The 25,791-nt window shown below is 46.0% G+C and overlaps 2 protein-coding genes across 3 annotated transcripts in view; both read right to left on the bottom strand.

Moving 5' to 3' along the window:
* Nucleotides 1–18,289, bottom strand: part of CLCN1 (chloride voltage-gated channel 1) — a 143,793-nt gene extending 125,504 nt beyond the window's left edge. The window contains exon 1 of the mRNA XM_030536351.1: nt 17,709–18,289. Coding sequence (XP_030392211.1) covers nt 17,709–17,759 — 51 coding nt within the window. The 5' untranslated portion in view covers nt 17,760–18,289. The remainder of the gene's footprint in view (nt 1–17,708) is intronic.
* A 5,671-nt stretch (nt 18,290–23,960) lies between these two features.
* CASP2 (caspase 2) overlaps nt 23,961–25,791 on the bottom strand; it is a 32,831-nt gene continuing 31,000 nt past the window's right edge. For both annotated transcript variants that reach the window (XM_030536303.1, XM_030536321.1), the window contains exon 11: nt 23,961–25,083. In XM_030536303.1, the coding sequence (XP_030392163.1) occupies nt 24,949–25,083 (135 nt within the window). In that variant the 3' untranslated portion in view covers nt 23,961–24,948. The remainder of the gene's footprint in view (nt 25,084–25,791) is intronic.

The raw sequence follows: 25,791 nt of genomic DNA, 5'->3' as shown, positions 1-25,791 counted from the left end.
TTGCTAATTGACAGGGAAGGCCCAAGATGTTGGCTCAGGTATGGAAATGCTGTGGCCTGTCACTGTCACACACACACACACACACACACACACACACACACACACACACACACACACGGTATTTAGGCTCCTAATTTCCAGTGAAATCAATGGACAAATACAGAATGGGGGAAAACTAGCTTAGCACCAGCACTGCTGAAAAGGATCTTGGAGTTGTGATGGATCACAACCTCAAGATGAGTCAGCAATATGATGCTGTTGCAAATCAAGCAAATGCAATTTTACATTGCATTAACAGAGGGATAGCATGCAAGTCATGGGCGATGATAGTACCACTCCACTTCCGGCAGGAAGTGGCCAGCCCACCTAGTTCCCCCTGCAGAGGCCTGGGGGCCCCCACAGCCCCCCCACAAGGGGGCTGCATTGGCCACCAAAATAGCTAGGGACAGCACTGACTGTGTCCAGTTATGGTAACCAATGTATAGAAAGGATGCAGAGAACCTGTAAAGGATCCGGAGGTGAGCGACAAAGATGATCAAAGGGATGGAATGCAAACCACACAAGAAAAGGCTAAAGGAACTGGGAATGTTTAGTTTCGAAAAGAGGCGATTAATGGGGGGACGTGATAGTGGTCTTCAAATACTTGAAAGGCTGCCACAAAAAAGATGGAGAAAAGTTGCCATAGAGGACAGGACAAGAGGCAATAGGTTCAAACTACAGCATAGCAGATTTGGATTAAATCTCAGGAAAGACTTCCTAACTGTAAGAACAGTAGGATAATGGAACAGGCTGCCTAGGGAGGTTGTGGAAGCTCCTTCACTGGAGGTTTTCAAAAGGAGACTGGATAGCCACCTGTCTTGGATGGTCTAGACACAATAAATCCTGCATCTTTGCACGGGGTTAGACTAGATAACCCTTGGTCTAACCCTATCTATAGCCTGGGTTTAAGTGCCTAATTCCAGGAGGGGTTTGAGTCTAGGCACACCCATCGTTGGCATTTTCCACTGGCTATCTTAGACACCTCTTCACCTAACATGCTGGCTTTTTTTATCCCATATTTATGGGCCTATCTATCCCCATTCACTGGCTAAGGAACCTAGGCACCTTATTCAGGCTTTGGGGATCCCATTTTTGTTCCTGAGATTTTCTAGATACCTAATAGGTATTGCAATGTCTAGTTCTCTTTGTGGATCTGAGGCTCACGCACTGGGTCCCGGCCTGATGATTTTTACTTTCCCATATAACCCCCTTCAGGTCACTGACAGAACAAGAGAGCAGGGAATCCTTAGGGAACATGATGATGTTTGTGGCAGCTCAGACAGTGCTCTTCCAAGAGAGAGGGAGGGAAGGGGGATGAATGATGCAGACAAGGGAACCACATATGGGCTCAGGGCAGTTCAGATGAGGGTGATCCCTATTTAACAACCTTTTAGAGAGAGGGGGGAATCACTGAGGGATTACAGCTAACGCAGGTCATGGCAACCCCTCTAGCGTGTCCCCGTTTAGCCTTCTCAGAGACAGGAAGATGGAGAGCAGTGTAAGTATCCCCCTTTCTGGAGCAATGTCAATATGGCATGTTTCTCTGTGGCTTGGACCCAGCAGGAGCGCTGGACATGATACCTTGAAGCCTGAACAATACCATGGAGCAAGGCAATCCACACTTGCAGGCAAACCATCCAAATGGGAATAACTCCCTCTGCTGGTGAATGTTTACACCTGCAGCATGTGGTACAGAGACCCTAGCTGGGAAGAGTTTAGAGAAGTGGTTCTCAACTTTTTTGGGCTCAGAACCCATTTGTAAATGTTTATGGCCTGTCATTACCCATTAAATGTGCAAATGGGTCTTTGACGCCCTTCTCAGGGACAAGGATGAGCTATGAGCTCCCAGAGCCTCTATCTCAGGGAAGGAAAATATGGACTTGAAGTTCTGCTATCATGGATACAGTCCTGCCGGTGAAGCAGGAATGAGGCCCTGGCATTTCTCACTCATGGAAGACCACAATCCCCTGAAAAGGTAAACTGAGACTATCGAGGGAGCTCTAGTGGCAGGTGAGAACTGTTGTGGGGCTTAAGGCAAGAAGTACAGACAGATAGATGAAGTGAGACCTGGCTCTGGGACCTGCAGCAGTCCCTAAAAGATTGAGGGGAGGCTCTTGTGGAACAGCTGGGGGCTCATATGTGACTTGGTAGTGTTTAAACTGGGGAGTGGGGGGGAAAGGAGGGGTGCAAAGAGTTTCAGACCCGACAATAAATACATCAATGAGCTGGGGTGCTAAGGCATACACTTTAAGCTCTGTTTTACTAAAGTTGCTGCTTGCAGTTTGGGATAGACCCAAGATCATTTTAAGCATTGCAATTCTGTTGTTCCGGTTGCTGTCAGCCATCCTCCTAGCAACCAAAAATGACTCCACCAGGTCTCCCTCCCTGGCTTGGTGCTGCCCAGGGCAGGAACTCAATACCCATGCCACCTTCTGACCTGCCCCAGTTTGGAGCCAGGCAATGTCAAGCACTTTCTGGCTTAGCCTAAAATTAATCAAATTGAAATCCATTTTGGGAGGTGGAGGGAAAGAGGAGAGTCAATTGCTACTAACTCCAGTCACCTGTACCCCCTTCTCCACTCTCCTACCCTCCTCTGTGAGCACTAAGTAGCACCAAACACATTCTGCTCCCAGAAGGGGTTTGGAAGTGACAAAACATTCTAGTCCCTCGGTGATCCTGTGACAGAGTCCCCCAGGCTGGGAGGAGCCAGAGCCACTCAGTGCAGGGCAGGCATTCTCACTGGTCAGGGAGCTGGGATTAACAGCTCAGGGGAGAGGAGATCCCAGGACTGTGTGAGAAAGTGACGGTAGTGTCTCCCTGGCCCCAGCAATACGGAGCACTTACAGTGCACAGTGCTTTAGAGAAGAAACCCCAGGGCTGAGTCTGCAGGGAAGGAAAGCCAGATTCTCAAAGTTATTTCGGTACCCAAATTCCACTCCTTTGAGGATCTGGCCCTTCTTGTTTCCTTTGTCCCAGGGTGAGGGCTGCTATCAGCTCATGGATCCCAGTAATGAGAGTGTGGGGGATGAGACTGTAGCCTGGGACATGCTGACAATGCAGAGGGTGATGGGATGCTGGATGGGATGGAATCTGAGTTACTGCAGAGAACTCTTTTTTTTGAGTGCTGGCTGGTGAGTCTTGCCCACATGCTCAGGGTTTAGCTGATCACCATATTTGGGGTCTGGAGGTAATTTTCCTCCGGGGCAGATTGGCAGAGGCCCTGGAGGTTTTTCGCCTTCCCCTGCAGCATGGGGCATGGGTCACTTGCTGGTGGATTCTCTGCAGCTTGAGGTCTTCAAACCACAATTTGAAGACTTCAATAACTCAGGCATAGGTTAGGGGTTTGTTATAGAAGTGGATGGGTAGGGTTCTGTGGCCTGCTTTGTGCAGGGGGTCGGACTAGATGATCACATTGGTCCCTTCTGAACCTTGAATCTATGAGACCACTGGACAGTTTGTGCATGGGGGGTGGGGATGGGGATATTTTTTCTTAGCATCTGCAGGGGATGTTCTCCCCAGGTGAGAGAGTACGGACAGTGCCCCAAAGAGGAGACCCCAGGACTGAGAGTGAGGAACTGCAAATGTCTCCCTCATATCAGCAGGGGATGCTCTGGCATTCAAGAGGGATTAACTCCTGCATTTTTGATGAGAAAGCCTGAGTCCCTTTCAAATCTCACCAGGAAGAGGCACTAGCAGCTCCCTCTCCCCTTCCCCCCGCAGTGCCAACAGCCCACCTGACCCTTTGTTTGTTTCCCTTTATGAAATGTTGGCCCTAGGTCCATCTGGCTGTTCTATTCTCTCCAGCCCTGGAATTAGCTATGGAATCCCCTGCCAGCACTCTCGCCCAGGATCTCGCTTCCCTTGGGTCTCTTGCCTTCCCTCTGATGTTACTCTTTGAGGTTTACAGGTCCTGGAATGGCAGGAGCAGAGAGAAAGTAGCTTCCCACAGACCCCCCTGCACCTCTTTGGGACAGCTCAGGAGCAAAGTCATGTGGGATATTTATAGAACAGAATTCTATGGCAGTGACTTAGGGAAGGGCAGAGAGAATCACAGCTGTGAAACCTAATGCCTGGCCTCCTCTCCGCTGAGGGCAGGAGCCATTGAGAGAGGGACAGGAGGAGGAGGTGGGATGAGAAAATGAGGCGGCAGAAAGAGAGAGAAGGGTGGTGGGAAGGAAGTGAAAGGTCAGGGAAGAGAGAAACTGAAGAAAGAAAACGTGATAAGACGGGGAAAGAAAGAGCTGAAAAGGAGAGAGAGAATAAGTGGGAAAGAGAGAGAGGTTGAACTGAACTGACTGTGTAGTGTATTCCATACATAATCAGAAACTCTCTCTTTAAGGGCTGAGGGAAATGCAAGACAGGAAAAGGCCAGTTAGCTCATCAGGGCTCTTCCCACTTAGCTTATCCCTGGCATAGGCAACTGGTGAGAAGCTACACATGCTACCCCTCCTCTGCAGAGATAAAGCCCCTTTAGGTGTCTCTTTCTGTCCCCTCCCCCTTGACATTGTTTTAAAAAAGCCATCCCACCTGGTGCATCCCAAAGGCAAAATATTTGCTCTTACCAAGTTTCTCTTGGAGGCAGGGGGATGAATCACCCTCCTTGAAAGTACTCAGAAAGAGGTAGGAAGGGGAATTCCTCCTCTTCTTTCAGAGTCACATACTCCTTTAGATCATTTTCCTAATTGGTCTTTTGGGGGAAATCCCACTGTGATTGCTCCTGCCTGGACATAACCTGCCATGTTAAAGTCATAACTGGAAAACTCTGTGTTATCATTATGCTGGAGATAGAGAATGAGGAAGCAGAGGAATGTAACCGTGGCACTTGGAAAAAGGAAGAGAGAGAGAGTAGGACCCACTGAGAAAAGGGGAGAGAAGGATGTGGTGAGGGAGGAAAACTGGGAGAGCTGGGAAGGGAAAGCTTTGAGGCAGAGAAGGCATGAGGGACGGTCGGACACAGGTTTGAGTTGTTTTTCAGTCTCATGCAAATCATTAACAATGAGATTTCCTTAATTTTTTTCTAAATCTGCTTTTTAGCTGATGATAAATTTTAGCAACAAGGAAAATTTTTCAGCTAGTGAAATGCAACTGAAAATGAAGTTAGAACTGAAACTGGTATGCTCAATACAGTATTCGCTTCCCAAGAAATGGTGTAATATTTGTTGACTACTGAAGCCCAATTTGAATGGTTAACATTGTCTGGGACTTCACAGGAGGATACTTCCAGCAGCAAAGTTTGAAATCAACATGTATCCATCACGGCCATGGGCTGCAACAGCTATTTGCATGTGTGTCTGCAATGTGCAGGAGAAACACTGCTTAGCACATGCAATCACATCTCCTTCTCAGGATAAAAGACTTGAACTTACAGCTAAGTGATTAACACTTGTCTACACTTCACTTTCATTGGTAAAATTTTTGTCAGCTGGAGGTGTCAAAAAAACAAACAAACCCTGACCGACAAAAGTTTTACCAACAAAAAACACTGCTGTGGACAGCGCTACGTCGGCAGGAGACAATCTCTCGCCGACAAAGCTACCACCCCTAGCTGGGTTTTATTTTGTCAGTGGGAGAGCTCTCTCCTGCCGACAAAGAGGGGCTACACTGCGTACCATACAACAGCATGGCTGTAGTGGCACAGCTGTGCCGATGTAAGGTGCGCTATGTAGACATAGCCTTAGGGCCAGATTTTCAAGTCCTTAGGCACAGATAAGTGCCTAATGGCGATTTAAAAAATGTCTAAGAGTATGTCTACACTGGCAGAGTTACAACGCCAGTAATTATAGCGCTGCTCAGAGAGCGCTAAAGGGAAACCGCTGTTGTGTGTTCACGCTGTCAGCTACCTGCGCAATAGTGTGTTCACACTTGCAGCACTTGCAGTGGTATTCAGAGTGGTGCACTCTGGGCAGCTATTCCAAAGAGCAGCTCTTCCTCTTCTGCCACTAACAGTTGTGGGAAGGCGGAGGAGGTCATGGGACATCCTGGGTCCTGTCTCAATGCCCCATGATGCATTTCTTCACATCCCAGCAACCCCTGTGCTTCTGTCCACATTTGGTGCCATCTTTCAACGGTTTGTGTACTGTGCACCCTACCTCTTCGGTCCTCAGGAATGGATCCCAAACTGTTGACCAGTATGCTGCTCGCTCTGATTAACATGTCACGAGTGGCAGTGGAGTTATTCCTTAAACTACAAAGACAACAGGAGTATGACATAGATCTCATCACGTGTAATAGCTACAACATGAGATTGCTTGTGGCTTTCACGGAAGTGCTGACCACAGTAGAACGCTGCTTTTGGTCTTGGGAAACAAGCACTGAATGGTGGGATCACATCGTCATCCACGTCTGGGATGATGAGCAGTGGCTGCAGAACTTTCGGATAAGGAAAACCACATTCACGGGACTGTGTGATGAGCACGTCTCAGCCCTGCAGCACAAGGACATGAGAATGAGAGCTGCCCTGCCACTGGAGAAGCACGTGGTGATTGCACTGTGAAAGCTGGCTACTCCAGATTGCTACTGATCAGGCACTATCCAGTTCAGAATGGGAAAGCTGGATTTGTGTTGATGGAAGTGTGCAGGGCCATTAATCACATCCTATTCCAAGAGACTGTGACTCTGGGGGAGGTCTAGGTTGGATATTAGGAAACACTATTTCACTGGGAGGGTAGTGAAGCACTGGAATGGGTTACCTAGGGAGGTGGTGGAACCTCCATCCTTAGAGGTTTTTAAGGTCTGATTTGACAAAGCCCTGGCTGGGATGATTTAATTGGTCTTGGTCCTGCTTTGAGCAGGGGGTTGGACTAGATGACCTCCTGAGGTCTCTTCCAACCCTAATCTTCTATGATTCTGTAATATTTGTTGTTATGCTCAGGAGTGCAGTGCTTGTAATGCTAGGAGATGACTGTGATTGGTGCAGACAAAGCAATATGAAGGTTTAAGATAATTGTTGCTTTGCAGGGCTCTGTTTGCTTTCAATTAATAGAATAAAGATTGCTTTCAAACCAACAACTGGAGGAGAGAGACAAACGAAAACACACATCAGCAGTGAGGGGAGGTGGGGTCCTAAGATGGTTAAAGATTTGTGTATGTCCAGGGATCATATCTAACCTTCTCCTTTTGGAGTACTGTGCAGAGAGTACTGTACTTCAACAGGGCTAAACTGCAGAGGGATGGGTGTTGAGTGCAGTGGGTACTGGGAGTCCACAGTGCTGGACTGTGATGGGGGAGGAGTGGAATGCCGTGGGTATAGACTGGAGCTAGGAGGTTGATAAGAGTGTGTTGGTGGTGTCTGGGGGGACACATGGGAAAGAGTTCTGTGACAGTGGCTGCAAGGGAGGGCGGGCATGGAGCTGCTCAGTTTGCAGTGTTAGTATCGCTTGGAGCATGTCTGCTTGGCGCTCCATAACGTTTAAGAGCTACTCCATGGCTTCATTCTGGTGTGCAGCATTTTCCTTTTGGTCCCTCTTCTAGCTATCCTGCCACTCCTTCAATTCCTGTTTTTCGGCCGTGGAGTGTCATCATAACCTCATGCAGAACGTCCTCCTTAGTTCTTCATGGCCGCTTTCTAATTATGCTCAGCCAGACAGCCACCAACAACAAAGAGGGAGGCTGGGCTCCCAAAATCATCTCTGTGAAGCCAAGCTGCAACATTTTACAGTATCAATATTGTTTGCAACGCACAGAACACTGCTTCAGTCATTTAAAACATAGCCACTATTCACATACCTGTCACTAACTTGCTCACCCCAGGCAAGCACACATGATCCACAAGACCCCCAAAATGGTGAGTAGCCACAGGGGCTGGGGAAATCAGTCTTCCTGGATCCTGCTGTACACTGGGCACATGGCTTTTGGGGAGAGCCAGCACTGTAGCAGGGGCTCTTATAATCATTCCTGTCCGCACACTTTCCACAGGCTGTGTTCATTATGGAAGATATCTTGCTGCTGAAGGTAAGCAGGGAATCAAGGGAGGGTCTTCTCCAAGACTGCAGCTTCCACCCTGGCCCTTATGCGGCTCGCCTGTGTGCAGCAATGGTTACCCCCACAGTGGAGGCAGAGTGGCACAGGAAAGTTACTGTTAATGGGCAAGAAACAAAGCAGCTCTGCCGAAGAACCTGCACTGCAGCAGATTGCCCAGTATCTCCACGAAAGTTTCCTGAATAACTCTGAGGCAGATTCTCATGAAATGAGGGAGCCAATCAACAGCCTGTTCCACCGCTCAGACTAGGCATGCGATGGTATGCACATCATACAGACACAAGCCTGCTTTCTGTACAGGGGTGGCTCCAGGCACCAGCCCAGCAAGCACATGTATGAGGCGGCAAGCTGCGGGGGGGGGGGCGGTCTGCTCGTCGCCATGAGGGTGGCAGTCAGGCTGCCTTTGGCAGCGCGCCTGTGTGGGAGGTCTTCTGGTCCCGCAGTTTCGGCAGCAATTCGGTGGCGGGTACGCCAAAGGCGTGGGACCATGGGACCTCCCGCAGGCATGCCACCGAATCCGTGTTATCAGCAGACCTCCCGCAGTCGTGCTGCCAAAAGCCGCCTGACTGCCGTGCTTGGGACAGCAAAATACATAGAGCCGCCTCTGTTTCTGCAACCCTCCCGCCCCACAACAACTCACTTCAGTGATTCCCAAAATCAAATCCACTTACCTCCTCTCCTGTTTGTGCTTTACCAACATCCGACAGCTGTGACAGAGCAGAAAGAGCTCCTGGCTGCATACATCTCTGACCTCCAAGTCGTCCTCTGCCTCTGAGTCCCCCACCTGCTCCACATCCTCATCCAAGATTTCCTTCTCCTGGCTTGGTTCACTCTTGACTGGCACGCGAGCCCTAAAGTATCCACAGTGACTTTCGCAGTGGACATGGGGTCACCACCGAGGATCGGGTCCAGCTATTTGTAGAACCAGCAGCTCATGGGCGCAGCACCAGAGTGGTGGTTTGCCTCCCATGCCTTGCGGTAGGTGTTCCGCAGCTCCTTCACTTTGAATGTGCACTGCAATGTGTCCTGGTCATGGCCTCTTTCTGTCATGCATTGTGAAATCTGTCCATAGGTTTCATAGTCCCTATGGTTGGAACACAGCTGGGACTGAACAGCTTCCTCTCCCCAAATGCTGATGCGGTCCAGCAGCTCGGCACTGCTTCTAGCAGGGGATCACCTGGTGCATGGAGCAGGCCTGGTCACCTGGAAAGATGTGCTGAGAACACTGCACGCGTCACTGAGCAAACAGGAAGGGGATTTTCAAAATTCCAAAGGAATTTACAGGGTGGGGATGACGGTTGGTCACCTGAGGGCAGGGCAGTAGAGGTCAAATCGATGACCAGAGAGGTGAGAACAGGCATTGTGTGACACCTCCCAGAGGCCAACTGCAGCGCTGTAATAGACCACGGTGCCTACACGGGCACTGCAGCACTGGCGCAGAAAGCTGTATGCCTCTCATCGGGGTGTTTTTTTTACAGTGCTGCAATAGTGCAGTTTCTGCACACTACGTGACTTGGCAGTATGTACGCCTCATGAGTTACAGCGCAGAAAGCTGCTTTATTGTGCAGAAACTTGCCAGTGTAGACAAGGCCTAAGCAGGCGAGGTGCTGTATGCCCACTGATTTCAATGGGAGTTAGGTAGCTAACCTGCTTGGGTTTTCGTGACAATCCCAGCAGGCATCTCCAGGTGGCTACATACCTCTGAAAATCTGTCCCTTATTCTTTTATTATAACTGGCATGATCTTATGTTTTTGGTGCTAAGTGTCCTGTGTTTGATCCCTCAGTGTTTGTAGGTGTGTGCAGCCATCATTTGTTACAAAAAGATAATATAACCCAGATGGGACAGAACTTCCTATAGACTTCAGACACTGGGATAAACTTGTCTAACGGGGAGTCTGTAATACATTGGCTTAGAGTCTCCCTCGAGTAGCTGTCTGAGTATTTCTAACCATTTGCTATTTACAGCTAAAGAAGCTCTCCCATAGCCCAAGTGGCAGAGGCTGGACTTTGGAGCTCTAGGTCTAGTCTTAGCTCTCCACGGGTGTGTTGAGCAATTTATATAATAGCTGTGTCCGCTGTCTACAGTGCATGTATTCATTACACTGACAGTGGAAGAAAATGAATACTGCTCTTGCTTGGAATCACAAGAGGTGGTGAAATGCTCCATGGAAAAAATATAGTTTAAAACATGGACAGCCACATTCTGCATCAGCTACAGTTTCCAAATGGTTTTAAGACATAGCAGCCTTGAGATGACAAAGGCAGGGATCGCTGGGGTAAGGTGCATATCCAAAAGAAAAGACAGCAAACTTTCCAGCCAAGTTCAGATGAAAAAAAAAAAAGTCCCTGCCTCTTGCTTCTTTGTACATCCAGAATGGCTGAGGAGCTCCTGAGTTGCCAACCTGAGTAAACTCCCTTAAATCCAGGGGATTGATGTAATCTCTACCATTTCTCCCCTTTGCACCTCATTCAAATCTACAAGAATCACCTCAGTCTCATCTGGGTTAGGTGTCCTCCATTTAACAAGCCTAGTCACAGACAGCGGCTGGGTACTGAGTCAAAATTACAGACACCTGGGGTAGTGGCATCATTTTCTATTTGTCTGTAAACATGTTTATAGTACTATAGAAATAAATAACTGCACCAGCTGATGCTGCTAAAACAGAGATATTCAGACAAGTGTTAGCTGCATAGCAAAGGCACCACTGCTCACAAAGCCTCAATATCTCCCGAAGGGTTCTGTGACAATTTTTGAGATACCCAGGACCTTGAGTCACCTTATTGCCTCCCTGCTTCCATTCAGAGGGAGACTTATTTGAGCTTAACTGGCTCCTAGGCACCTCCAGTGGGTGAACCACCCAAACAATCTTCTCTGGGACATGCCAGCCCTTACTTTGCCTTGCAGGTTAATAAATAGGTGCATCCCAGTCCCTGAGTCCCTTTGAAGGGATCCCCTGTAGCGTCCAGTCCCTTATCCATTGAACACTCACAAACTTCCCAGGTCTGCTGTCCCAAGGGAACAGTGTTCACTCCACCTTGTATGATTGTACTCAGGGTCAACACCTAGCTTAACAGCACAGCCATGGGTTATATGTATTGTGAAAACACTCTTAAGTTTATTATCAAATATCAAGATTTAAGAATTAGTGAGTAAGGCTAATGGAAACAACAGGTTATATATAAAACAAAGTTATATCACATTTTATAACTTAACAGGCTAAACTCTAGTTTAAATCAGTTTATCTCACTCCAAATGTCCTCTGCAGTGTTTCCAACCGAGTCTGGTTGACATCCCATTTTCATGAAGGTAAACATGCTGTCTATTTACTTCCTAGGTGCAGGATCAAGGAGTATATTCCTTGCCTTCTTCTTACGTCCCCCAAAGTTCACTGTTTGTCCCCAAAGTCAGAATACCACCTCCCACCATGTGGCTTATTCTCCAGTGCCCTGCCTTCTGCTGACTTCACATCCCTCCCTTGACTTCATATGTAAATAGGTCTTCCATCATGCTAGCAAATGTACATGTTGAATAATAATAAGACCCTATTGAACCAGCCATGAGAAAGACTTAGGAGCAGGTAAGGAATCTCCCAATACTACACTCTGGGAGATCTCAGAAAGGAAAGAATAGAGTTACTCAAGAGCAACTTGGTCTAATCCTGCTATGGGCTGCAGATGTATCACCAATACCTTGTAGTTAATGGTAACAAAGCAGCTGATAGATCTATGAGAGGATATAGTGGATTCTCCACTATCTTAAGCCTTTAAACCAGGATTAAATGTTTTTCTAAAAAGGTATGCTCTTGTACAATGAGCAACTTGGGGGAGGGATAGCTCAGTGGTTTGAGCATTGGCCTGCTAAATTTAGGGTTGTGAGCTCAGTCCTTGAAGGGGGCCATTTGGGGATTAGTCCTGCTTTGAGCACCAGGTTGGACTAGATGATCTTCTGAGGTCCCTTCCAACCCTAATAATCTATGAAATTATGGGCTTGATGTAGGAACTACTGGAAGAAATTATATAACCTGTATTATGCAAGAGGTCAGATTAGATGATCAGCCTAAACCTTCTGACTTTAAAATCTTTGAATTTAAACATTTCACCATGGACATTTGTTCTTCACTCCTAGGAGATTACTTTCACTGAAACCAGCACACAGCCTGCAACCATGGTCAGAAAAGCATAAGGAGACTCCAGCCACCACCAAAGCTGTCTTCAGGAAACAAAGACTGAACACTGGGTGATAATTGGCAAGTCCATTACAAGAACTGGTTTCTTGAACAAGAGCCAAACACCCATTTATTTAAGAAATGCTCAGTCCTTGCATTTCCATAGAAAGGCATTGACAGCCTCCTCTGATAACAGACACAGTACCTCTTGGCAGAACTTCACCTGCTGAGAGGGGTGAAAGTCCAGTTTACATGTCATTGCCCAAAGCTCCCTCAGCATATCCAGAAGCAAATCAAGCATCTCTAAAAAGATGAAGAAAAGTTGTTCTCTCTTGCCACAGAGTTCAGGACAAGAGGCAATGGGTTCAGACTACAGCATGGCAGATTTAGATTAAATCTCAGGAAAAAGTTACTAACTGTTGGAACAGTAGGACAATGGAACAGACTGCCTAGGGAGGTTGTGGAAGCTCCTTCATTGGACGTTTTCAAAAGGAGGCTGGATAGCCGTCTGTCTTGGACGGTTTAGACACAACAAATCCTACATCTTGGCAGGTGGTTAGACTAGATGATCCCTGCAGTCCCTTCTAACCCTATGGTTCTGTGATTCTAATTAAAATTCAAGTGGCAGCTGTGACAGAATTGGGAATATCTGAATCAAACTGTGAACTCCATTTTGTATTGTAAACTCAATTTTGTATTACAGCCTCCTTTCTGTGTCATATGCTGAATAGACAATACGAGACACTTCATTGTCATCAACCAAACTCGTAATCTCACTAAAAAAGATATCAAGTTAGTTTGACAGGATCTATTTTCTATAAACTATATTGATTGGCAATAATTATATTACTCTTCTTTAATTCTTTATTGAGTTTCATTATCAGTCACCCCATTATCTTGCTCAGCTAAAGCTAGACAAATTCAAACTGGAAATAAGGTGTACATTTTTAACAGTGAGAGCAATTAATCATTGGAACAATTTACCAAGGAGTGTAGTGGATTCTATATCACTGACAATTTTAAAATCAAGATTGGATGTTTTTCTAAAAGATCTGCTCTAGGAATTATTTTTGGGGAGTTCTTTGGTCTGTACTATATAAAAGGTCAAACTAGATTATCACAATAGTTCTTTTTTGGCCTTGGGATCTATTAATCTATTTCTTTGCCCAGACCCAGCTGGCTTATAAGCAGGTGGGTCCCAATGATAGGGTGCACTTGCAACAGACTGTTATCTCTCCACTGCTGTAGTGGACCAAACTGTGAGAGAGACATTGAAGAGTAATGATGAAATTTCAGAGAAACAATTCTGGGAGTGGAGATAGGGTTCTACAATGCTATATTTTATTTATTACTACCACCATAGTGTCGAGGAACCCTAGTCTTAGGGTCTAGAATCTGAACTGGGGCAGGGAGTGGAGGGGGTGTGTAACAAGCACCTGTGTTCAAATGTAAAGAGTGCTTTGGGGAGTGGTTTGTTTGGTTACAATCTACATTTGAGACTATTTTAATGAATTGTTAATGCTTGGGAGGGTTGTGATTGTTTTATACATCTTTTATAGGCAGAATTATAGTTTTGTAAATAATTGGTCTGGGCTTTCATTATTGTTATTAAGTGCCAGCAGCAATCTTGGCATAGTTGAGCTGGATCACATGCGTAGTTTAAGTATATGAACACTGCATCATTCTTGTGCACATAGCTATTAATTAGCTGTGCTTCTCCTCAGAGCATCATCTGACATTTACAGGCAATTGTCATTCCATCTCTTACTTCCAGCACCCCTTGCAATTCCAGTTTTGCGATGATATGCAGCTCCTGCCAATATACCTTGACTGAAACATGCAGCATCCCCTTATAGTTAAGCCTTGTCCTCTTACACAGTTCTGCTAGTGCTACTGTCATGATCTGGAGCCCCTTTATACTTCCAGTTTCGGGGTTCATCTGAGCTCTAGCAGTGCATGTCAGTCTTGATTTGCAGCCCCCACTGCTGTTCAAGTCCTGAGGTACATACATACACACATACACTCAGTACTGCTGATGCACTTCAGTTCTGACCCGCAGCACTCTCAGCTATTTCAATCCCACCCACCAGTTGTGCTACATGAAAAGAATAAGGTATGTTAGTACATTTTTTTCCAGCTCTGCCATTGCCAATCAATTCTGCAATATCTGCTATAACTCACTGAGCTCCTCCAATGCAGCAAGAAGACTGCAAGAAAGCTAATATGCCAATATATAAAATGAATAAATGGATGTCCTGGGTAATTATAGGCTTGTCAGCCTGATATTGATCCCAGGCAAAACAACTGAATAGCTGATATGGGACTGGATTAATGAAGAATTAAAGGAGGGTAATATAATTAATTCCAGTCAACATGGATTTATGAAAAATAAATCTTGACTAACTTCTTATTTGTTTTTGATGAGATTACAAGTTTGGTTGATAAGGGTAACAGCGTTGATGTAATATACTTAAACTTCTGTAAGACATTTGACTTGGTATTTCTTGACATTTTAATTTAAAAACTAAAATGATACAAAATTAACATGGCACACATAAAAATAGATTTAAAATTGTCTAACTGATAGGTCTCAGAATGTCATTGTAAATGGGGAATCATCATCAAGCAGGTGTGTTTCTCATGGGGTCTCACAGGGATTGGCTCTGGTCCCTGTGCTATTCAACATGCTTGTCAATGACCTGGAAGAAAAAAAGTTTGCAGATGACACAAAGATTGGGTAAGTGGTAAAAACTAAAGAGGACAGGTCATTGATATGGAGCAATGTGGATAGCTTGGTAAATTGGGCATAAGAAAACAATATGCATTTTAATATAGCCAAATGCAAAGTTATACATGTAAGAACATAATCCATACCTACAGAAAGGGGGACCCTATCCTGGGAAACAGTGACTCAGAAAAAGATTTGGAGGTTATGTTGAATAACCAGCTGCAATGCTGTGACCAAAAGAATTAATATGATCCTTGCACAGGTAAGCAAGGGAATCTTGAGTAGTAGTATGGAGGATTTGTATATCGCACTGATGTGATTGCTACTCAAATACTGTGCCCTGTCCACAGTTCAAGAAGAATATTGGTAAATTGGAGAAGGTTCAGAGAAGAGCCATGAGAATAATTAAAAGTTTGGAAAACACATCTTATAGCGATAGACTCAAGGAGCTCAGTCTGTTTAGTATAACAAAGAGAAGGTTAAGGGATGACTTGATAAGTTTATAAGTACCTGTATTGGGAACAAAATTATGATAAAGGTTCTTCAATCTAGCAGAGAAGGTACAACAAGGTCCAATGGTTGGAAGTTGAAGGTAAACAAATTCAGACCGGAAATAATGTGTAAATTTTTAACAATGAGGTAATTAACAATCGGAATAGTATAAGAGTTGTAGTGAATTTTCATCACTGGCAATTTTAAAAATGAGATTGGCTGTTTTTCTAAGGCACATGCTCTAGTTCAAACAGGAATTAATTCAGTCCTGTATTACACAGGAGGCTTGACTAGATGATCTCAGCAGTCCATTCTGGTTTTATAATCTATAAATCTTAATCACAGTTCTCCCAGATATCGTCCTCAAACCTAGAGATTTTTATCACCATAACTTGATGCTAATGTTCAGCACCCCCTGCTATTCCAATCCTGGGCTTCTCCCAACTGCTCCACCAAGAAACCTCAGTTCTGACCTGCTATTTTATTTCTACACTCTCCACCCAACTCTGCTAATAATTCAGTCCTCCTGACCCACTCAGTACGTCTTGTTCTTCTAGACTTGGCCCCATGAAAGCTTAACCAATGCACACAACCTGCTATAGCAATCATGGGCTCCCTCCAGCTCTGCTGATGCCCTCAGTACTGATATGCAGCACTTTCACCATTCCAGCCCTTGACTGTTTGAGCAGAACAGTGTGAATTTATTCAGTACATTTGTAAATTGCATAAATAGGAACCAAAGCCTTAAGTCACTTAAATCAGGATTTGAAATCAAGTTTTCAGAGGAGAAAGTGGTGTGGCTGACCCTAGAATTAAACACAGCTTCTCACTGACCTGGATGGAACTGGGCCTCAGGACAGGGCAGTGCTCGCTTACTGCACTCAGATGAAAAGTATTAGATATTGCTTTCCCATCAGATCGGATGCAGTTCAGCCTGATAGCCTCCGCCCAGCACCTCTTCTATTGCTGTACTGTATAACACATACCCAGTAGGTCTGAGTGCCACTCAGCCACCACCATCCAGAGGGCTAGGATTCCATCTGCATTATTCCCTAGTCAGTCTGGATGGGAGGATACTCCTCTTCCTCCAATAGTCAAAGACAGGATTTCTCCACTACAGTGCAGATGAATACCTCTTCCTCTGACAGCTTGGGGAGTAAGAGACTGGGGAGCACAAGGGACCCCAATTTTCCTACTAAACACTGACCCTTAGAGTCTAACACACAGCACTGCAGAGGACTGATCCCCTCAGGCCCCACAACACACAGCACTGCAAGGCACTGACCCCTCGGGCCCTGTAACACACAGTACTGCAGGGAACAGACCCCTTGGACCCTATAACACATAGCACTGCAAGGGGCCGATCCCTCAGGCCCCATAACACACAGCACTGCAGGACACTGACCTCTGCAGCACCCATAACACTAGACAGTGTAGGTCACTGACCTCTAAGGTGCCCATAACACACAGTAGTTCATATGACTGACCCAAGGGCACCTGTATCACAGGGCAGAGCACTAACCCTCAAAGGTGTCCATAACAAAGGACTATGCAGGGCAGTTGCCCTCTAGGACACCCATTATGAAGGATAGGAAAGGGCACTAACTCCTTAGGATGAGTATAACAGGACAGGGCAGGGCAGGACACTGACCTCTGTGGCAGTCTGCAGCTCTTCCAGGGGAGCAAAAGCTCAGTTTGGGGACTGGCAGCTGGGTTTCCCATGCAGCAGTGCAGAGCACTCACCCCTAGAGGCACTGGTCCAACCTCCCAGGCATTCCTTTCCTGTCCTTCTCCAACTTCAGTAGTGCCAGTTCACAGCACATTGGGAAATACCATTTCCCTCTCCCTCATTGTGAGAGAATGTGGCCTCATCCTGAGGGGATATGCTTCTGGGGTCACTGGCCCAGGCAAACCCCCTCCAAGTTCTTCCTTGGGGGAATAAGGAAAGAGGGCTGGGGGTAAATGAGTGATTTACCCTTTGAATGCAGGAGGGAGCAATTGTCCTAAAAAGCACAATCCTCTCCCCTCCTAGAAAGAGCTTGGGAAGTGCTCTCCTTCAGGGGGATTTGGGGAGAGGGAAGAACTGGAGAAACTATTCCAGAAGAACTGGAGTTTGGAGGCAGCAAGCTTTAAGATTCCCTGTGGCTCCCATGCATGGCCTTGTGAAACGCTATCCAGCTAACCAGAAGAGAAGGGAACAGAGACTGGCTCCTGCAGGGCTGTTCTGCTGGTTATCTGGTAGCTCAGATAGGAGGAGACAGAGAAATGGAATGGAAGAGAGGAGTCGTGCAGGTGTCATACTCACCAGAGTCTGCTGGTATTGAAATGCCTTTTTCGGAGGGGTGTCCCCAGTCATATCCAGAATGAAAAAATATTGGGGAGGGGAAGGTATGCGGGGAGGCGTCTGCCCTTCTGCCTCCCCGCTGCAGGATTACGGAATGGGAAAGAACAGAGAAGGGAGTCGGAGTGCTCCAGCTAAGAGTCCAGAGAACCTGAGAGTGAAGGTTAGGGGTGGGGAGGGGAGAGAGGGAGAGTGTAACCAGAGACCCCCTACTCTGTCCATACTGACACAGCAGCCGCTTCTCTGCTCTAATATCTGTCCCTGCTGCACTGGCACTGGGACAGCTCAGTAAATTAAAAGGTGATAAGATTTCTGTCTCCCTGCTGAGACAGTGTTGCTTCTCCATCCAAGGCCAGAGACAGGGAGGGGTGATTGAATGGCAGGTTCTTGGGGCAGAAGGGGCTTGATGGCACTTGGAGGCTGGCGGAGAGGAAGATTAAAATTGGAGGGGATGGAAGCTAAGGCCATAGCTACACTTACAATTCTGCAGTGCTGGTAGTTACAGCTGTGTTGATACAGCTGTGTAGGGCCAGCGCTGCAGTGTGGCCACACTGACAGCTGCCAGCGCTGCAGTGTGGCCACATTTGCAGCATTTGCAGTGCTGTTGGGAGTGGTGCATTGTGGGCAGCTATCCCAGCATTCAAGTGGCTGCAACATGCTTTTCAAAAGAGGGGGGTGGGGTGGAATGTGACAGGGAGCGTGGGGGAGACAGAGAGAGTGGATTTTTGGAGCTGACACTGTTCTCAGCTCCCTGCCTTGCAAGTTGTAAGGACTGGAAGTTACACAGTGCCTACCTTCAATCATTTTAAAAGTTTTGACCTTTCCCCCACCTGTCTCTTATTCACTAAATGCTAATTATGCACTCCTAAATAGCCATCAGACCACATAAACAGTTGCTCAACATTACCCCTCCCCCCTCTCTCCTCAAGCAAACAGCTTTGAACATTCCAAAGCAATTCTCCTGCCTTCGCTGGCTCGCTCGCTGGAGCACAGAGCAGCTGTGTTTGTTTTTTAGCAAGTAGCTACGGGGAGATCGGAGTTCAGCCATTCTTCTGATTTGTTGTGGACAGGAATTCTGGGATACCTCCTTATACCCCGGAGGCCAATAAAAGCGCTGGTGGTGTCCACACTTGCTGACCAGCGCTGCATCACCAGCGCTGGAATCGCTACACCCGAGGCAGACCAGGTGTACAGCCAGCGCTGCAACCAGGGAGTTGCAGCGCTGGCTGTGCTTTGCAAGTGTGGCCACATCCTGAATTGCAGCGCTGTAACCCCCTCACCAGCGCTGCAACTCTCCAGTGTAGCCAAGCCCTAAGAATCATCCAAACTAGATATAGGGAAACTGTGTCATCTAGGCCCAGGTGCTTGAAGGTATCTATGTACCCACCTCCCAATGATATAAATGGAAGTTAGGCACCTATATATCTTTGAGGATCTGTACCCTCGTCTGTTGGGGCCTGTGCAGGATTATTCCCTACAGCACAGGCCCTAGTACAGCTTTGTGCATTTTAAATGTCCCAGATGACAAGACTGCTACAGCAACCCGTGGCAGATTATTCTATGTTCAAATCTCACTGTGCACATAGATGCCCTCACATTCAGTGTAGGGTTTGGGTTTTTTTAATTATTTCCTATTACTCCAGGTTCTATCCCTTAGCCCACCCACCCCCCAGAGCATTTGTTCTTCACCCTCGATGTTTACACTCTTGTAGCCAGTAATCATTTCACGCTATCACCTTCATACCCATCATTTAGTCAACCTAGGTTTACTACAGCTCTTGTATTTCTCATTTCCTTCTTTCTTCCAAAAACCAATTTTTTCATCATGTCCACAAGTAGAAACTTTTATAACTCATTGTAGATAAACTAATTTAATGAAACCATCTGGAAACGTAAATGCCTTACTAGGCAACCTTACTATTGTTACCCACATGCCTTCCTCTCTGCCATTTGTCTGTTGGGAGGCTTGTGGGAGCCCCGTGCTTGTTTCATGTCAAATTTAGATTGCAGGCATCTCTGGGTCCCTTGTTTTGTTGAGGCACCTCCCAGTTTTGGGTGCACAGAAATAACAACGAATAGTCACATCCTCCACATCCCCAGTCACTTTTGTGGTTCTGAAAACCCTGCACTTTGGTAAGTAGGTGCCCAGAATGGAATGCAGGCTCTAGGTCTGATCTCACCACTGCTATCTTTCGAAAAATTCCAGCTCCGTGCTCTGCATGTATGGCCCCAAACCACAGTGGCCTTTATGTCCTACCATATCCCATTTTGAAGATGACTAATCAAGTTGCTGTTCTCTACCACATTGAATGCTCCACAGGCTTAGTGCTTCCCAGGTTTCTCCCTACTGTTAAATAATTGTATTTTGCCTGGACTGAATTTTTCCCAAGTTAAAACATTTTTATCCTATTTTTCTAATCTCTATAGGTTGCTTTAATTATTTCCATGACCTCGGTGCTGATTGTAATTCCTTCCACTTTAGTCTCACCTGTGAGCATCATTAACATACCGCTTGTCTTCTCTTCCAGATTATTACCAAAGATCATAAATAAGAACAGATGAGATCCACGCCTAGATACTTTCCCAGTGCAAATGTCTTTGTTCTTCTGCCAGATTTCAACCCATGCAAATGTTGCTTTCCAAGCTGAATTTAATTCATTTTCCAAATTAAGATCAGAGTTTCTGGGAAAAACAGAAGACAAATGGTAAATATTTTCCTTAACAGTGCCCACTATTATCCCATTCATTACCTGTTGTGCAGTAAGCATGCAATATATACTTTGACCCTTGGGCAGATGATAAATCATAGCATATTAGGGTTGGAAGGGACCTCAGGAGGTCATCTAGTCCAACCCCCTGCTCAAAGCAGGACCAACACCAACTAAATCCCCAAATGGCCCCCTCAAGGATTGAACTCACAATCCTAGGTTTAGCAGGCCAATGCTCAAATCACTGAGCTACCCTACCCCTGTAGACAGTGCAGCGTCACCCTAAAGCCCGGTGCATTCAGGCACCAGCAGTAGTTTGTGAAAAAAGTGCAGCTCAAGGTTGCTTTAAAGGACTGGTAGCAGCACAGATGGACAATGGAAGATGTACAGATGGACAGAAACTATCCAACTGATTGATTTGTAAAAGCCTTATAGCCCTTTGGCTAGCATTAACTTTTTGTGTGTCTTCTTTTCCCTGAAAGCCTTAAGTGATCCTTTTAGGGTTTTTTTTTGTTTGTTTTTTAAAATCAAATCTTAACAGTTGCTTATTAAGGCACTTTGAAAATGAAGAATGCAAGCAACAGGAACAGCCAGAGGAATATAACACTGGGTGCTTACTACTGCATCTTCTACAGTTCTCCAGTTACCTTCTACACTGTTGGATTTTAATAATTCTTCCCTTGTACTTCACTCACAGATTTCTTCACAAATTCTGGACAATGAGGCAGGGAAGTACAATGAGGGGAACAGACAGCAGAGGAGACGGTGATGGGTGTTTTTGAGGGAGATGGGAGGAAATGGCTCCTTGACTTATCTTCAGTTTGTTTATAAACTCTTTGGGGCTTAATCACAGAAATGGAGTACTTTTGGCACCTTAGAGATGAACAAATTTATTTCAGCATAAGCTTTCGTGGGATACAGACTAACACGGCTGCTACTCTGAAACCAGTCAGAGAAATGACTCTCTATAGAAGATTGTATTCTCTTTCACTGGTAATGGGACTGGGTTTTATCCCCTTCAGCCTTCTATGCATGCATCTCTGCAGCCACTGTGTGGCTTCCCATGGGTACTGCACTTTTCCCCCATACATAGTGTTTTTGCAACCCAAGAGTATGGGACAAGATGTCATTCAGGGGAACCTTTGTGATGCCGATTTCTGTGAAATTCAGTGGAGTGGGTGGCCTCGAGGAAAGGGATGATTAAAAAGCCCTCTGCCTTATTCTTTCCTTGGTGTGGCTAATTCTTATAAACAGACTCACAGCTTTAATGACAGGTGCTCTGAACAAAGGATACTACCCTCACCCTTGTGGGAGATTTTCCAGGACCCGATTCCATTCACACCCTACCAGGCATACCCACACTCAGGCTGATCACTGCTGTAAGGAAGTCTGCAGTCCCACTGTTCCTCAGTTGGGCACACTGCCTACACCAGAATGCCTAGGCAATAGCACAAGAACACAATTCCCCAAGCAGAGGCCCAGGGCACTGCTGAACAAAAGCTCATTCATAATTCTCTCCATACACACAGTTCTATTATGGGGGTAAAAAACAGAGGGCGCAGTGTTCCAGACAGGAAATGAGACACAGATATAACCAAACATGAACTCTGTATTTTGGCATCCAGAAGCAGTGCATACAGGCATACAAAAAAAGTATATATGAAAGTGGCAGTGACATTGAGACCTGGTGCAACTCTACTAGAGTTCCCTTCACCAAACAGAGAGGAGATGCCGCACTGACACGTGTCCATTGCGAAACCCTGTATTACTTCTGAGGAAGGAGCACCCAGAGGAAGACTTCTCATCCAGAGAGGAAATATCCCGAGTTGCTATCTTGAGCTCCAAGGTAAGTGCCAACTGGCAGACGTGGTCACTGGTATTCTGCTCCTCAGCTACTGTGTGTAGGATGTATATCCGTGCAGCACACCTTTTAACTGAAAGAATATGACCTTCATATCTGCTAGGCAGAGCAAGGAGGAAGCAGACAACCAGCCTTCTGGCCTCCCTCCAGAAAAATTCTAAAATTATTGTAGGCTTGTTTGTTGCTTTTTTAAATAAGAAAGATCCTGGGAAAAGGAGAGACAGAGTAATCTAGATGAGGGGACTGCTAACACGCTGCCATGGAGTAGGGAAAAAGTAGGCTCAGAAATTCAGACCATAATCCAACACTCCTGGGATTTGCTTGCCATGAAACACACAAGAAGACAACAAAGGGAGGGTGCAGAATGGCCTTTTATCTCCCTGATCACACCCCAGGGCAGGTCCTGAAGTGGGAGACATTTACAGTACAGTAAATTCTCGCTTAATGTTGTAGTTATGTTCCTGAAAAATGTGAATTTAAGCAAAATGATGTTAAGTGAGGCCAATTTCCCCATAAGAATTAATGTAAATAAATTATATACACACACTATAAGTTTTAAAAAACAATTTAATACTGTACACAGCAATGATGATTGTGAAGCTTGACTGAGGTGCTGGAATCAGAGGGTGGAATATTTCCCAGGGAATGCCATAGTGCTGAATGATGAACTAGCACTCAGCTGAGCCCTCGAAGGTTAACACATTGTTAATGAAGCCTCACACTCTACAAGACTGCACAAATGGAGGGCAAGGAGACAGCATGGCAGACAAAGACACACTGTGTGTGTGCGCATGCGTGTTGCACATTGCCCCTTTAAATACACTGACCCGACTACACTGCCTTTTTAAGTAGATCAGCAAGTTGAGACAGCAGCTGCTGCTAGCAAGCTCCCTCTGTCCTGAGCCCTGTAATGTCCCCCTCCCCCTCGGCTTTATGGAGATAGGGAAGCAGGGTGGAGCGGGGGGGGGGGGGGATACCCTGACATTAGCAACCTCTTCTCCCCCACCACACAGCAAGCAGGAGGCTCCCAGGAGCAGCTTCAAGGCAGAGGGCAGGAGCAGCACATGGCAGTGGGGGGAGGGACAGCTGAACTGCCAGCAATTGATAGTCCGCTGAGCAGGTGCCACACAAGGAACTTAGGGGAGTGGAGAGCTGATAGGGGGGCTGCTGGTCCATCTTGGTTCCAAGCCCCTACCAGCTAGCTACAATAGGCTGCTCTTTCTGCAAGTGGAGGACAAAGCAGGCAACTGCCAAACATTATAAGGGAGCATTGCGCAACTTTAAACGAGCATGTTCTCTAATCGATCAGCAACGTAACAAGGAAACAGCGTTAACCAGGATGACTTTAAGTGAGGAGTTACTGTACTGGAAAAGAGAATGCATAGATAGATTCCAAAAGATGGAGTGTCCTACTCCATCTCTTCTCTCTGACTGGTCCTGTGTGATGGCACTGAACAGTGGACAAGCAAAAGATCTCTAGCTGCCCATAGTTGCGGAGCAAAAGTTAATGGGGGGGAAGTGAAGCTGAATTCTTTTTTAAAGAAACTTTGAAAGGAAAGAAAAAAAATCACTGTGATGAAGAAACAAAGTAACAGACTCTTTGCAAGGAAAAAAATTATACATTTCTTAAACAAAAGACAAGGAATCCACAAGCTTGGGACAATTTATAGACTCATCAGAAGCCTGCTGAAGGATTTGAATGGTCAGAAAACCACAGGAATTAGATGTGGGTGTTACAAAAACTGTGCACTAATTCACATTTGGAACTCATGAGGGAAACAAGCCTGGAGTTCCCAGATTCAAAATATTTCCAAGACAGAATTAGACTTCTAAAATAGAACCATACCTTTGCTTTCAGAGCTAGGTCTCAACAATGTCTTTTCCAGCTAATCTGACTCTCTCTCCTATGGCTACAGAAAACACATGCAAAATATCAGGACTTAAAAACAAAAACAAAAAAACCAACACACCAAACCAAAGTAGATGAGTGTGTCAAACTTGGGTGTATCCTGGAAATAAAGCGAAAACCTTCACCATGGACTTTCAGTGGTGAGAAATTCTGTTTTACTGGGAGGAAGGTCTCTCCTGACTTCAGGGACGGGTATCCCTTCCTGTCCTTCATAGCTGTAAACCCTGCTGCTTGGGAAACCAGGCAGAGAACTTTTTAAAAAGTCATAAGAAGTTAAACGGTATAAAAAAATTAAGCAGCAATTTATAAAAACGATATAGAACTTGTTTTCTTTAGAAACAGACCGAAGTTTTCCAAAATTTAAAAAGGAAAGGCTGATTCTGATTTCACATTCCTGGCTACCAATGTCCACAGGTTTTCTTTTATTCAGAATGTGCTGCCATCGCAGCCCTGATTCCCCCTGGCCCAGCAGCTAAAAGTGAGACAAGCCAGTGGAACATTTAAGGTTTTAAACCTTGAACTGAGTTGGGGGTCACCAACAGTTGCAAGATTCTCCCAGACAGAGAGGAGTTAGCGAGATCCACACAAGCAGGAAGAGCACTCAATCTTGAAGGGGCACTTCCTGTTGTGGGCTGCACTGTCAGATGCCCAGACTGACAGCAATAAAAGTATAGCTGTCCATATTAAAGCTTTGTCAGAACATCCATCAGAGCAAGAACAGCAGTATTAGTTCCTAGGAACATAGCCAGGGAATAGGTAAAGGTCTTGGCAGAGTGTGCTACAGTACTCTGACATCTCCTTACATCGGTGGAACTCTGTGCCAGGGGCATAGCCTTCTCGCTGCTTGATTAGTCTATTCACCTGAAAGATGAAACAAACAGGAGGTGGTTTGAGAAACAAAGGAAACAGAGCTAAGGAAAACTTCATTGCTGGGGTATAAGTGATACAAGCCACAACAAACAGATCAACCAGTTAATCCAATCCAAGGCTCTCTCAGGTAGAGACACCACAGAGAATTAGTTCTAGCGAACTGCCTCAGTATCTCCTAGCAGAAGGCTCTATAGATAATGGTGCAGGAGCAATGGATGTAGAGGGCTCTGCCATGGCCATTCACAGCAGGAGGTACCACAGAGCAGTTTTTCCTCCAACTTACTTAATTGCAGCCCCCCTTCTTTGTGTTTATAGTTGTTTATGCCCCCCACGCCACCACCACACAAGTATATACAGGCGAGTCTCATCTTATGCGGGGGTTCCATTCCGCAGTTAGCACGTAAAGTGAAAATCATGTATAGTCAAAATTACATTGAGTTAAATGGTGGCTGGAATGGCCCGCACTACAGTTACAGTATTAAAATTGTTATTTCTCTCTCTTTTTTTTTTTTTTTGCCAACCACGTAAAGCTGAAATCGCATATGTTAAATGCGCGTAAAATGCGACAGACCTGTACCACTACCCAGCTCTGAAGGCAGAGTGGAGAACGGCAGCTGCTGGCCAGGCATTGCCACCCTCCACTGCTGCTGGCAATGGCGCTGTCTTCAGAGCTAGGTGCCTGGCCAGCAACCACTTCTC

This window comes from Gopherus evgoodei, chromosome 1, assembly GCF_007399415.2.
Source record: "Gopherus evgoodei ecotype Sinaloan lineage chromosome 1, rGopEvg1_v1.p, whole genome shotgun sequence".
Classification (NCBI taxonomy): Eukaryota; Metazoa; Chordata; order Testudines; family Testudinidae; genus Gopherus; species Gopherus evgoodei.
The sequence above is the reverse complement of the archived record's forward strand: the minus strand, read 5'-3'. Positions and strand labels throughout refer to the sequence as shown.